At 47.6% G+C, this 14,174-nt stretch overlaps 1 protein-coding gene across 6 annotated transcripts in view; it reads right to left on the bottom strand.

Annotated features, from left to right (window-relative positions):
- Positions 1 to 10,520: 10,520 nt before the first annotated feature.
- Positions 10,521 to 14,174, bottom strand: part of LOC115619215 (transcriptional repressor CTCF-like) — a 36,304-nt gene continuing 32,650 nt past the window's right edge. For all 6 annotated transcript variants that reach the window (XM_030511269.1, XM_030511265.1, XM_030511267.1 and 3 more), the window contains 2 exons: positions 12,129 to 12,296; positions 10,521 to 11,114 (listed from right to left, as the gene is read on the bottom strand). In XM_030511269.1, coding sequence (XP_030367129.1) covers positions 10,933 to 11,114; positions 12,129 to 12,296 — 350 coding nt within the window. In that variant the 3' untranslated portion in view covers positions 10,521 to 10,932. The remainder of the gene's footprint in view (positions 11,115 to 12,128; positions 12,297 to 14,174) is intronic.

Genomic DNA, 14,174 nt, shown 5'->3' with positions numbered 1-14,174 from the left:
TCACCAGAAGAGGAGGTGACGCGTGCTGAAGAGGCCCCACCATATAATAAACTGTCAGAGAGTGAAAAGCAATATGCCTTGTTTACTGATGGGTCCTGCCATATTGTGGGAAAGCATCGGAGATGGAAGGCAGCTGTGTGGAGTCCCCTGAGACAAGTTGCAGAAACTGCTGAAGGAGAGGGTGAATAGAGTCAGTTTGCAGAGGTGAAAGCCATCCAGTTGGCCTTGGACATTGCTGAATGAGAAAAATGGCCAGTACTTTATCTCTACACTGACTCATGGATGGTGGCAAACGCCCTGTGGGGGTGGTTGCAGCAATGGAAGCAGAGCAACTGGCAACGCAGAGGTAAACCCATCTGGGCTGCTGCACTGTGACAAGATATCGCTGCCCAGATGCAGAACCTGGTGGTGAGGGTACGCCACCTAGATGCTCATGTACCCAAGAGTCAGGCCACTGAGGAACACCAGAACAACCAACAGGTGGATCAAGCTGCTAAGATTTAGACTGGCAACATAAGGGTGAATTATTTTTAGCCCGGTGGGCCCATGACACCTCAGGCCATCAAGGCAGAGATGCAACATATAGATGGGCTCGTGATCAAGGGGTGGACTTATAAATGGACACTATTGTCCAGCTTATTCACGAATGTGAAACGTGCTGCAATTAAGTAAGCCAAGCGGTTAAAGCCTTTCTGCTATGGAGGATGATGGCTGAAGTACAAGTATGGGGAGGCCTAGCAGACTCACTCCATCACACTCCACCCAACCCGCCAAGGCAAGTGCCATGTGCTTACCATAGTTGAAGCAACCACTTGTATTGTGGCGACATGGCACACCAGAGAGAATTGAGTCAGACAATGGGACTCATTTCCGGAACAACCTTATAGACGCTTGGGCCAAAGAGCATGGCATTGAGTGGGTATATCACATCCCCTACCATGCACCAGCCTCTGGGAAAATCAAACGGTACAATGGGCTGTTAAAAACTACCCTGAGAGCAATGGGTGGTGGGACTTTCAAACACTGGGATACACATTTACCAAAAGCCACCTGGTTGATCAACACGAGGGGATCTGCCAACAGGGCTGGCCCAGCCCAATCAGAACTTTTACGTACTGTAGACGGGGATAAAGTTCTTGTAATGCACATAAAGAATCTCCTGGGGAAGACAGTCTGGGTTATTCCTGCTTCAGGTAAAGGCAGTCCCGCTTGTGAGACTGCTTTCATTCAGGGACCGGGATATACTTGGTGAGTAATGTGGGAAGATGGGGAAGTCCGATGTGTACCTCAAGGGGATTTCATTTTGGGGGAAAACAGCCAATGAACTCAATTGTATGCTGTTGCCTGCTATATAACGCTTTTATAGTCCATCACCTAGATGCCCATCTCCACCATTCTGGGCTTTAAAAGGAAGATATGTGCTTTCGTGATCATCAGCAGAGAATAAAGTCATGGGAAAGCCAGTGGTAGCAGCAGCAGCAGAACTGTCCTCAGGTCACCATCGACTGACCCTGACTTCCCTCTGATCATCACCCCAACAAAGAATGAACTTTGAGGAAACCAGACGAGCTCATCAGCGACCAGACAAGTTCAGCAGTGTTGTCAGCAGGGAACAATCCAACAATACACACCATCTCTCCTGCCCTGAGAGACTGTTACGACAGATGGAGCCTGACATCATGGACTGAATGAATTCAGTAACTTTATAGGGATGGTCCATGGACTAAGTAATGATATCTCTGTCTCTTTGTGTGTGTATATATACATCTGAGAAAAAAAGCAATGGTATATTGAAAAATGTGGGATCTGAGCATGACATGAATGGTATGGGATAAGGGGTGTATATTGGCCTGCATTCATCTGTAACAGTTATTTTTCTCTTTATTAGTAGCTGGTGCAGTGCTGTGTTTTTGACTTTAGTTTGAGAGCAACGCTGATAACACACTGATGTTTTTAGTTGTTGCTCAGTAATGTTTACTCTGATCAAGGACTTTCTCAGTCTCATGCTCTGCCAGGGAGGAGGGGCACAAGAAGCCAGGAGGAAGCAGAGACAGGACACCTGACCCAAACTCGCCAAAGGGGTATTCCATACCACAGCATGTCATGCCCAGTATATAAACTGGGGGGAGTTATCTGAAGGCCCAGATCACTGCTCGGGTTGGGCCGGGTATCGGTCGGGGGGTGGTGAGCAATTGTATCCTCTCCTCTTGTTATTTCCCTTATCATTATTGGTGGTAGCAGTAATGGTTTTGTATTATACCTTAGTGTCGTGGTTTGAGCCCAGACGGTAAATCAGAACCACACAGCCGCTCACTCACTCCCCCCCACTTCTTCCTCCCCCCGCTCCCGGAGAGATGGGGAGGAGAATGGGAAGAATGTAACTCCCACAGGTTGAGATAAGAACAGTCCCGCAACTAAGGTATAACACAAAACCACTACTGCTACCACCAATGATAATAACGATAAGGGAAATAACAAGGGGAGAGGATACAATTGCTCACCACCCGCCGACCGATACCCAGCCTGACCCGAGCAGTGATCTGGGCCTTCCGGGTAACTCCCCCCAGTTTAGATACTGGGCATGACGTGCTGTGGTATGGAATACCCCTTTGGCTGGTTTGGGTCAGGTGTCCTGTCTCTGCTTCTTCCCAGCTTCCCCTCCTCCCTGGCAGAGCAAGAGACTCAGAAAGTCCTTGGTCGGAGTAAACATTACTTAGCAACAACTAAAAACATCAGTGTTATCAGCGTTGTTCCCAGGCTGAAAGTTAAAAAACACAGCACTGCACCAGCTACTAAGAAGGAGAAAAATGACTGCTATAGCTGAACCCAGGACAGTATCCACCACTTATTCCATACCATTCACGTCATGCTCAGATCCCACATCTCTCAACACACCATCGCCCCCATCCCATATATACACATATCTATACACCCACACCCACACACAAAGATATCATTCCCTAGTCCATGGACCAATCCCTATAAAATTGCTGAATTCATCCAGTCCATGATGTCAGGCTCCATCTCTTGTAACAGTCTTTCAGGGCAGGAAGGACGGTATGTAGCGTTGGGTTATTGCCTGCTGATGACACCACCAAACTCGTCTGGTCACTGCTGAGCTCGTCTGGTTTCCTCAAAATTCATTCTTTGTTGGGGTGATGATCGGAGGGAAGTCAGGGTCAGTTGCTGGCAACCTGAAGATATAGAGCTGGTGGGCTATAAAAGTGTTATAGAGCAGGCAACAGCGTACAATTGAGTTCATTGGCTGTTTTCCCCCAAGATTAAATCTCCTTGAGGTACACATCGGACTTCCCCATCTTCCCGCATTACCCACCAAGTATATCCAGGTCCCTGAGCAAAAGCAACCCCACGAGTGGGTTTGCCTTTACCTGAAGCAGGAATAACCCAGACTGTCTTCCCCATGAGATTCTTTACGTGCACCACAGGAACTTTATCTCCCTCTACAGTAAGTAAAAGTTCTGATGGGGCTGGGCCAGCCCTGTTGGCAGATCCCCTCGTGTCGATCAACCAGTTGCAGGATGTGTAGAGGAGACCCTGCCTTTGAACATCCAGCCCAGCACAGGCAACCGGGGTGCCAGGAGGAGCTGCGCTTCAGTTCCGATCACTTCTGAGGCAGCTCGAACCCCTTCATAGGCTGCCAGTATCTCTTTTTCAGTGGGAGTATAGCTGGCCTCGGATCCTTTATATCCCCGACTCCAAAAGCCAAGGGGTCGACCTCGAGTCTCCCCTGGAGCTTTCTGCTAGAGGCTCCAGGTAGGACCATTCTCCCCAGCTGCGGTATAGAGCACATTTTTCACATCTGGCCCGGCCCGGACTGGTCCAAGGGCTACTGCATGAACTATTTCTCGTTTCATTTGTTCAAAGGCTTGCTGTTGCTCAGGGCCCCATCTGAAATCATTCTTCTTCCGGTTGGTGTGATGTTGCTGCCGGTGCACTGCTGTGGTCGCGATTGGCACTTGTTGTTCTTCGACCTTCAGCAACCCCACAACAGAAGGATCCTCTGAGAGACCAGGCAAGGTGGACAGCTGCTTAATTTCCTCTGTCTCCAAGGCAGCAATACCAAAAGCCCATCTATACCCTTTTGGGTCTTTGAAGTACCCTCTCCTGAGATAGTCTAGGCCAAGGGTGCATGGAGACCCTGGACCAGTCACAATGGGGTGCTTTTGCCACTTCCTCCCAGTCAGGCTGATTTCAGCCTCCAGTACTATCAACTCTTGGGATCCTCCTGTTCCTCCAGAAATATAAATGGGCTCCACTCCTTGACAGCTTCATGGCATCAGGGTACACTGTGCACCGGTATCTACTAGAGACTTATACTTCTGTGGGACTGATGTGCCAGGCCATCTCATCCACACAGTCCAGTAAACCCGATTGTCCCTCTCCTCCACCTGGCTGGAGGCAGGGCCCCTCTAATAGTGATCATAAAATTCTCCACTTATGTCTTGTAGAAAGGGATTAGTATTCCTTATCACAGGAGCGGGAGTAAAATCAGCTCTTCCACTCCATCTGGGAAACTGCTCACCAGAGATTGGAGCAGCAGCTTTCCTGGGAGGATCATCCTTGACCATTGTTCTCCTCTTCAGTTCATGCACCCGTTGCTCCAGAACTGAGGTTGGTTTTCCATCCCACTTTCTCATGTCTTCTCCGTGATCCCGCAGGTAAAATCATAGGGTGGCCCATGGCGTGCACCTCCTATATTTTCTCTCTCGAGCAGTAGGGCGCCTTCTGTTAATAGCTGAGACATGGGTTGGTATGCGTGGGGAGCTGGATAGATCGGATAAATTGTCTCTCAATTGTTTGAACTCCTGGGACAGTTTTTCCACAGCTGAAATGATGGAAGGGGTGAGATTGTCTTCGAACTCTCGTAGTTGACGAATCAGGCAATCCACTGTTGGTGACACTCTGTCATTCCAGGTCATTGACGCCAATGTGTGGGCACATGAAGATGGTGCAGTCCGTGTAAGTTTCCGCCACATGGGTCATGTACATTCGACTTCATCTGGATCTACGGATGTGTTCCTGGCATCTGGCCTACAATAGAGCATCTCTAGAATGGCTGATTCCCTCAGGGACTGGATGCCTTTCTCTATCGTGGTCCAATTGGCTGAGCAACACGTAATATCGTCTTTGTAGGGAAACCTTTCCTTCACAGCTGCCAGGAGCCGCCTCCAATGGCTGAGGGCTCGCTTCTCTCTTGCAATCGCTTTGTCAATTCCTCCTTCCCTAGCAAGTGATCCCAGCTGCTTGGCTTCCCTACCTTCTAGTTCGTGACCGTCGGCCCCATTGTCCCAGCATCGGAGCAACCAGGTGACAATGTGCTCCCCTGGAAGACGGGTGAAATCTTTTCGCATATTCCACAGCTCAGTCGAGGTCTGGGGTCGAGAAGTCGCCTCTTCTTCCTCTTCCTCTGATCCACATAGTAATAAGTCTTGTTCAGATGCTGTTCCGTGTAGTAATGGCATTGGGTCTTCATCTTTCTTCGCTTCACGGCTTGCTCTTTGTGCCTCTCGTTTGCTTTTGCTTACAGGGGCAACAGACATTGTCACAAACTGGCCATTTGGTTTAGCTGCAGTGTTTGTCACTGTGGTTGGAGTGGCTGCAGTGTCTGCCACTAGGATTGGAGTGGCTGCAATGTTTATTGCTGGGGTTGGTGCAGCTGTTGTGCTTGGGAGTTGAGTAACACCAACAGCTGCATTGTCTGTTGCTGTCGGAGTTTGAGTAGCTACTGTGCTTGTCACTGGGGTTGGTGTAGCTGCGGTGCTTGGAGTAGCCACAGTGACTGTTGCTGTCGGGGTTTGAGTAGCTGCTGTGCTTGTCACTGGGGTTGGTGTAGCTGTTGTATTTGAAGTTGGAGTAGTTGCGTTGTCTGTTGTGGTCAGGGTTTGAGTAGCTGCTGTGCTTGTATTTGGCATAGCTGCTTTTTCTGTTGCTTTGCCATCAGATCCAGAGACATTTTTTTCCCTTTGAGGGTGCTGGATAGTGTTGAGCAGGGCTCTGTAGGCATAGGCCAAGCCCCAGCACGTTGCAGCGAGTTGTCCCTCTCTGGTATAACCAGGACGACAGCACACCTCGTTTAAGTGTTTTCCTAGTTTTTCCGGATGTTGCACTTGTTCAGTGGTGAAGTTCCAAAGCACTGGAGGGGCCCACTGGCCTAGATACTTGCCCATACTATCCCACACACCCTGCCACTCATGACTGTCCAGCCTCAGGGAAAATCTCCTGGTGGTCCTCCTATATCGTCGTCTAACCCTAGACCAGATTTGAACCCGATACTGCTTAACTTTCGAGATCAGACCAAATAGGGTGTGTTCCCAGGGTGGGATGGCCATGGGTAAAACATACACACTCCGTATGTGTGCCAACATGCTGATCCTCAGCACAATCAGCAGGCAGGTCTCAAGGGTATTCAAAGGCCATCCAAAACCTTCAGAACTCTCAACTGCTGTTGCACATAGGCTGGTGGGGGAACAGGGGGTGTAAGGGAATGCCTCCTTCGTAGGTTGACCCCCCGAGGAGAAAAAAAAAAAAAGATATGCAATTGCTAAAACATTTCATTATATACCTCCCGAAGTATAGAGGTGATGGCCACACTGGAAGCACAAACCAGACCAGTTTCATGATCAATGAGTCTATTGTATTACAAGTCATTACCATGAAGTACAGTGAAACAAGAACCTTAGCCCAGGCCCCCCAGCCGATAAACGCTAAAACAGCAAATAGTGGCTGTAAGTAAGGTACAACATGCTGAAACTCTGAGATCAAGCGCAACAAGTCTGAGAGCCAAATAATCACCATTGTGACGAGTAGTAACAATGAATGCTTATCACAAATATGATTAGACACACTCTGGTCAGATCTGTCTTTATCTCAACCCTTCGTGCCCCACGTTGGGCGCCAAAAAGAACTGTCGTGGTTTGAGCCCAGCCGGTAACTCGGAACCACGCAGCCGCTCGCTCCCTCCCCCCTACTTCTTCCTTCCCCCACTCCCGGAGGGATGGGGAGGAGAATCGGAAGAATGTAACTCCCACGGGTTGAGATAAGAGCAGTCCAGTAACTAAGGTATAATACAAAACCACCACTGCTACCACCAATGATAGTAACGATAAGGGAAATAACAAGGGGAGAGGATACAATTGCTCACCACCCGCCGACCGATACCCAGCCCGACCCGAGCAGTGATCTGGGCCTTCCGGGTAACTCCCCCCGGTTTATATACTGGGCATGACGTGCCATGGTATGGAATACCCCTTTGGCTAGTTTGGGTCAGGTGTCCTGTCTCTGCTTCCTCCCGGCTTCCCCTCCTCCCTGGCAAAGCATGAGACTGAGAAAGTCCTTGGTCAGAGTAAACATTACTTAGCAACAACTAAAAACATCAGTGTTATCAGCGTTGTTCCCAGGCTGAAAGTTAAAAAACACAGCACTGCACCAGCTACTAAGAAGGAGAAAAATGACTGCTAGAGCTGAACCCAGGACACTTAATCACTGGACTATTCTTATCTCAACCCATGGGATTTACATTCTTTTGATTCTCTTCCCCCTCCCCCCAGGAGCAGGGAGGGGGAGGAAGAGTTGACAGAGTGAGCCAGCAGCTGCATGGTTCTGAGTTACCAGCTGGGCTTAAACCGCAATAAGCACCAAGCTCCAGACTGCCTGAGCTGCAACCTGCCAACCAGTGGCTCCTGAAGGATATTTTGCAGAGGTGGAATAACCCAGGAGGTGATCCCCAGAAGGGCTGGGTGATAGTTCTCTCCTGCCACGGGGCCACAGTGCTTCTGAAACCACCTTCAGAGTGAAAGCCAAGGCTGGAAGCCATCTCCCTGTAGGGCCAGTGTCTCCCTAGAGCCCAACCACAACACAAGCTCTTCTCAAAGAAGTGGCTGGAGAGACCATGGCTCAGGGCCAGGACCAGCCTCTGCTGAGGGGTTGGTCCTTCTAACCCAGGGAGCTCAGCTTCTGGAAGCCAAACGAGCCTCTGGCAGGCTGCAGCAGTCACGTAGAGCTGGTTTTAGCCCCTCTCCATCCTGATGCCATTCTCCAGCATGGCCTCAGGAGAGCAGCCCAAGCACCAGAGATGGCAGCCAGGCCAAGCAATTGGCTAAAGCAGCAATGCTCCCTGGATCCACACTAGCCCTGGCTTTTCCCTCATGGTCCAGGATGCAGGGCATAGCTTTTCCAGCACTGGGCTTGAGCAGGGATGCTCTGTCCACATCCACATTCAGGCTTGAGCCGCTGCCCTGGATCTACATCCTCAGGAGCAGGCTGAGACATTGCTCTGCATCTCCAGAGCAGCTCCACCAAGGGCAAACCAGAAGCCTGCAAGAGAGGCACACAAGCAGATACCTGGCCCAGCTCAAATCAAATAAAAACTAGGCTGCATAGCAGGACTATTGAGTGAACAAGCACCAAGGAATCAGGTCAACTGAGCAGACCACCAAATAACACCAGGCTGAGCAAAAAAAGACAATGACCACAGAGTGAGTGCTCCCCATCCCCACTAAACCCTTGCTTGGGTCTCTGGAGAAGGTTCAAAAAAACAGTCCACAATAAAATGCTGCTTAGAAATGGTTTCCTCCAGTGGCACAAGAGAAGGCACCAGTGGTCCCCCTTTGGAAACCAGCCTCTTCTCCCCAGGGCTGCTGCAGCTGTGGGCTGTGCCTGGCAGGGTAGGAGCTGCCAAGGACTACTTGGAATCAACCACACTTGTGGCCCTTGGACAAATACACCTCACCGGCTCTCTTCCTTTCAGCCCACCATCTCTCTGAACACAGAGGGCTGGAAACACCACCCTTATGGTCACTCAGACCTGGGTATAACAGCACAAGCTGCTGTGGACAGAGGTCTTACAGCAGTGCTCATGCAGACCATGAGACACCACTGCCAGAGCATGCGTGATACTTCCTTGGAGCACCATCACAGGTTACCAGTAAAAACAAAGCCAAACAAAAGCCACTGCAGCATCCTTCATGCCCCACTTGTCAGTGGTGGGTTGAGCCATGGTGTTTAAGAGATGATGGTGACACTCCTACAGATCTGAGGACACCTTTGGTTTTCCAGCTGACCACAAAGCCTCCCTCGCTCTAGACTTACCCAAAATCACATCTCCTTCAGAGCACTGCCTCTGAAACATCTTTGGACTTGTGAGTACACAAAGTCCTTGTCCAACTGAGAAAGCATGTGAGGTTTTATCCTTCCTTGCAGAAGCAGCCCTGACATTTACCTCACCCACCTGCTGAAACAAGCCTCCATCCTGCCCAGGATCCCAGGCATCAACCTCCATGCAGCTTTTCTTGGTGAGTTTAAGGACCATCTCTCTCAGGACTATGGAATGGTTTGGGCTGGAAGGGAGCTTAAAGCTCATCCAGTTCCAACCCCCTGCCACAGGCAGGGACATCTTCCACTAGACTCCAAGCCCCATCCAACCTGGCCTTGAACACTGCCAGGGATGGTCTCCCCTTGCAGATGTCTGGTGCAAGACACTGGGGCTGGTCTGGTCACCCTGAACAGCCACAAAGAAAGCAGACAGTGAGCACACATGTTAATCCATTATTATTTATTAGCTGTACAGCAGTATATTCTCCTTCCCAGCTTTCAAACCCCATTACATATTTTATAACTATTTTTTATTCCCAATGTTGGCTTCCTAAAATAATGAAAAATATCACACAGTACAGCTAAGTACAAAAATGCATCAACCTAGAGTCTGATAGCTAAATTGATAGCTCTCTTAAAAGCAATACATAGAAGAAAAATTTGTTTGAAATCAGCAAGACTGAGGCTCTATAAAAAGCTTACATATTTTAACATGTGATGGTTCATATACAGGCATCATTTGTATTTCACATTATTCCTTTTTGTCTTTATCGAGAGACCCAAAATTGTGGAATTACTGACCTATTAAAATTTCCTGGCCCAGGTTTGGAGGGCTGCAGTGACCCACTTAGAAATCACCACTTCTGCCTTAACATAGGATTCATAAACACAAAATACAACTACAAGATAGAGCAAAGAAAACGTAGTCGTGAAATTATAACTCAAAAAGGTTAATTATACATGTTCCACTTTTGTGTGCTTCAAAACTAGATTTCAGGTGTGGGGTTTCTCTTGTTCTGCAAGCAATAGGCTGGGAATGTCTCTTCTCTACACAACTGGTTATCAACAGGTTTTCCAACATTTACACTCTATCAATTTCTCTTGTCACTTAGTTTTAAAGGAATTAAAATACTGGGGTTTAAACTGCATTTTTGCATACCTCTTAATGGAAAAAGATTAAAATGCAAAGGAAAAAAAAGAAGTTATTTACAAGCTTGACCATTACAGAAATGCTTTGCAGAAAGCAAAGCATAGTAAGGACAGAAACCAGTTGGAGCATGCCAAAATTACTGTGTGCAGCTGACTTGGAGAACTGGATCTAGTCAGTGGGGAAAAGCAAAAAATATTTTAAAAGTCTATAACCCTCCCAAGTCTGCATTTACAGTTAAAAACACTACAGAGAGAAAGAGGCTCAAGGACTCTGGGAACTGGAAGGGCAAGCCCAGAGTGGTTTACCACATACTCTAGTCAAGGCTTCTGCTTTTGTGTATTAAAACTTGGTGCATGTAACCACAGCCCTTGGACCAGCTTTACAATGCAGTTCAGAACAAAACTAAATTGAGCATCTCACAGGAAACCCTCAAGGACTCCAAAGTATTTCCTAACATTCCATGATCCTGTAATGATAACAAAACCCAGCAAGTTCTAGTTAAATCACATTCTAACATCATTTTGAACTTTTTATTTCCCAGTATGTTTGGTAAAATGGTCTAAAATGATGTATTTCCCAAAGCCAAGAAAAAAGATAAAAGGAAAAAAATAGATTTGAGCCGCTTAAACACAGCCCAGGCCAGTTCAGTCAGCCAGCGTGGTCTTCCTCCATCACCGGTCCATCATGCTAAGAATCATCTCAGGAGTGAGGTCTCCATTGGGAGCTTCCACTACAGCAGGCTGAGCTTCCTCCTCTTCCTCTACTGTTTCTGTATCAGGTTCTTTCTTTACTTCAACTATAATATTTTCAATTTCACCAGTGTTCTGGTCTTCAACTTGAATGATTGCTGCAGCTAGAAGGGCAGAACACAAAGGGGGGGAACAACAGGGTTTTTTAGTGGTTCCAGAGCTGGCCTGCAACCCTCATCAGGTAACTTCTCAGTAGAAAGTTGACTCTTCCATGGAAAGGCCCACACCTCACATTCCTACATCAATGGAGAGTGATTCAACCCACCTCATTCATCCAAGCATCAAGCATCTATTTTTCCTTGCCCCTGTATGAAGATGTGCCACCACTACAACAGTTCCAGTATGCCTTTTGATATTAAGGCATTATTCAGACAATAGATTTCGTAGAGTAATCAACAAACAAGAGCATAGCAACGTATGGGCATAAAGCAAAACTTCAAATTCAGGGGAATCCAGTGATGAATTCAGCAAAAACTGTAATTCCAGGAAGGACACAGGCCACACTTAGTGAGCACTGAGCAGTCAAGCAAGCCACCGAGGAAGCCATTACCCCTCAAAGGAACAAATTTGCCCTTCCTGCTTTGTTCCTAGAATTCATTTACCCAGGCTTTGCAGTTACAGATGTCTAGTTTTACAGAGAAAACTCTGCAGAGTTGAAACAACATCTGCACTGACACTGTGCTTAGAACTACAGGCCTGAAGCATGTTGGTTTGGGGTAATGTCTACAAAAGTGCCCACAGGTAGTCCAGTCCCTGAGGGATTCCTAACAGCTGCTTTACTAGGAACTAGTTAATAGAGACACTATAACTGGTGCAAAAAGCAATAAGAAGTTTGCACACCCATGAAATGGAATACTACTAAAAAAAAAAATATATATATATATATATATATAACGTCCTCTTCTTTTAACATAGTATCTATGCTCCCTCATGACCAGGAAACCCTTTCAACAGATTTCACACAGAAGGTGAGTTCTTAGCAAAGCAGAGACAAGTACAGTTACCTACTTTTTAAATAAGCTCGCTTGAGGGGAGCAGTTCTCCTACAAGAACTGCTAAATCCAAGGAAAAGGCAGCTCAAGCAAGCAGTGTAACATAGACTTCGGTTGGTGACTTACGCTGGGATTGTTTTGGTTGGGTGGCAGCTTTGCCTGGTGGTCTTCCTCTTCGTTTCTTACTAGGAGGTGGTGCAGGAGCCTCTTGCTCAACTTCTGGTTCCGCCTCAATTTCTACTGCTGTCTCCTCGTCATCTTCATTATCATCCAAATCTGGTTCAGCATTTTCCTCTGTAAGAAACATTATATCAGGTAAGTCTTCAGCTTAAACAAGAATGAAACCATCCATCTACAGAGAAGCACCATCAAATCCTCATCCAAAAGGAGTCAACTCTGATGAGAAAGGCAGCAACCAAGACCTTTGCTGAGAAGCTGGGGGCGCAGACTATTAGTCTGTTACCCTCACATTAGAGAGAACAAGCTGTCCTTCAGAAAGCAAAAGCAAACAGAATTATGTTAGGTTATGTGAAAACGGCTCCTCTGCACATCCACAAAGGAGCTCAGAGAGACCATGGCAGGAGGGGGACCAAATAATACACTTCTGGGCTACTCCCAGGCCAATCAGAGGAGCCATCAGCCCAAAGTCCCACCTGCACAACCCAGAAGAGCACAGGGGTGCACAATGGAAGGTGCAATGACTTCTGAGGAACAAGCATCTCCCAGAAGAGCCATCAGCTCCAGCATCCAGGTGTGAATCCCACCACGAGCAGTTCTCCAGATCACCTTTCAGATGAAGAGGTATGGGGGAGCTGCTGGCTGGGGGTGGGACACAACAGGGTGCAGGGGAAAGGCAGTATTGGATCACACAGGACTACTTATGGGCTGAGGTGATTTGGAGAAGAGTAAGTGTGGGGAAAAATAGAGGGGCAAGAGGATAAAAGGGGCCAGTTGCATAAATAGAAGTAGCAGTCACTGCAGTCTCTCTATGAAACACTAGAACTTGAGGGATGCAAGAGCATGTCTCCTAGCCCTCAAGAAACTCTTCATCAGGGACTGTAGCAATAGGACAAGGGGTAATGGGTTTAAACTTAAACAGGGGAAGTTCAGGTTAAATATAAAGAAGTTCTTTACTGTGAGGGTGGTGAAGCACTGGCACAGGTTGCCCAAAGAACTGGTAAATGCTCCATCCCTGGCAGTGTTCAAGGCCAGGTTGGGCAGAGCTTTGGGTGACGTGGTCTAGTGTGAGGCATCCCTGCCCATGGCAGGGGGTTGGAACTAGATGATCTTAAGGTCCTTTCCAACCCAAACCAGTCTGTGATTCTATGATCCTATAAATGGCAATGACATACTTCAGTCTGTTGAAATAGGAAACCAGGGTAGCAGCTCCCAGACACCAGGACTTATGTCCAAGACCTCAAAATCTCAAGCAGACTATGGCAGAACCACACAAAATTGGGAGTTGTTCAGCATTATGGGTGAGCCCAGGTCTGCAGACTACTCACCATGCTTTCCAGGGTTATCAACATACTGCTCACCAACCTCAGTGACCAAGAGGTTCTTCCCCAAGACCACTCTTCGGAGGCAGGATGGGTCTAACGCAGAGTATTTTACAAGGCCCTGACTACTCAAAGACTTTATGATGACACCTCCCATTCACATCCAACTCTGCACCTCAGTGCATTTTGGAGCCGGTTCCAACAGTCCTCATGGCAAGCTGTGGGGTTTTTGCAACGTTTATGTTGTTCACTGAGCTTACTGCTCTACCCTTTATTCTTCAGAAGGCTCCTTAAAGTTACTAGGTTAGCACCACTGATATGTTCAGAATGCCTGGGGCAAAACCAAAAGCAGACAAAAAGCTGTAAGAGGTGTTGAATAGGATAATATTGTTTGGACAGCAAAATAATGGCCCTTACATTTGTAAAGGTGTCCCATGCATAGAAGAATAGCTTCACTCGTGAACAAAAGAGCCACTGCATAAGGCACACTTCTGTTTATCTGACTGAAGGGGAACCCCCCCCAAACTGTCCCTTCTGTACACTGAGGGATGTACATGCTGCATTATTTTACACAGTCACCCAAGGAATATTCCCCAATTGTTTATGAGTTTCTCATAGCTTCGTTACATTCCCCCCTCGACTCAAGGTCTATCAACTGTCTATCAAATGTTGG

This window comes from Strigops habroptila, chromosome W (assembly GCF_004027225.2).
Source record: "Strigops habroptila isolate Jane chromosome W, bStrHab1.2.pri, whole genome shotgun sequence".
Taxonomy (NCBI): domain Eukaryota; kingdom Metazoa; phylum Chordata; class Aves; order Psittaciformes; family Psittacidae; genus Strigops; species Strigops habroptila.
The sequence above is the reverse complement of the archived record's forward strand: the minus strand, read 5'-3'. Positions and strand labels throughout refer to the sequence as shown.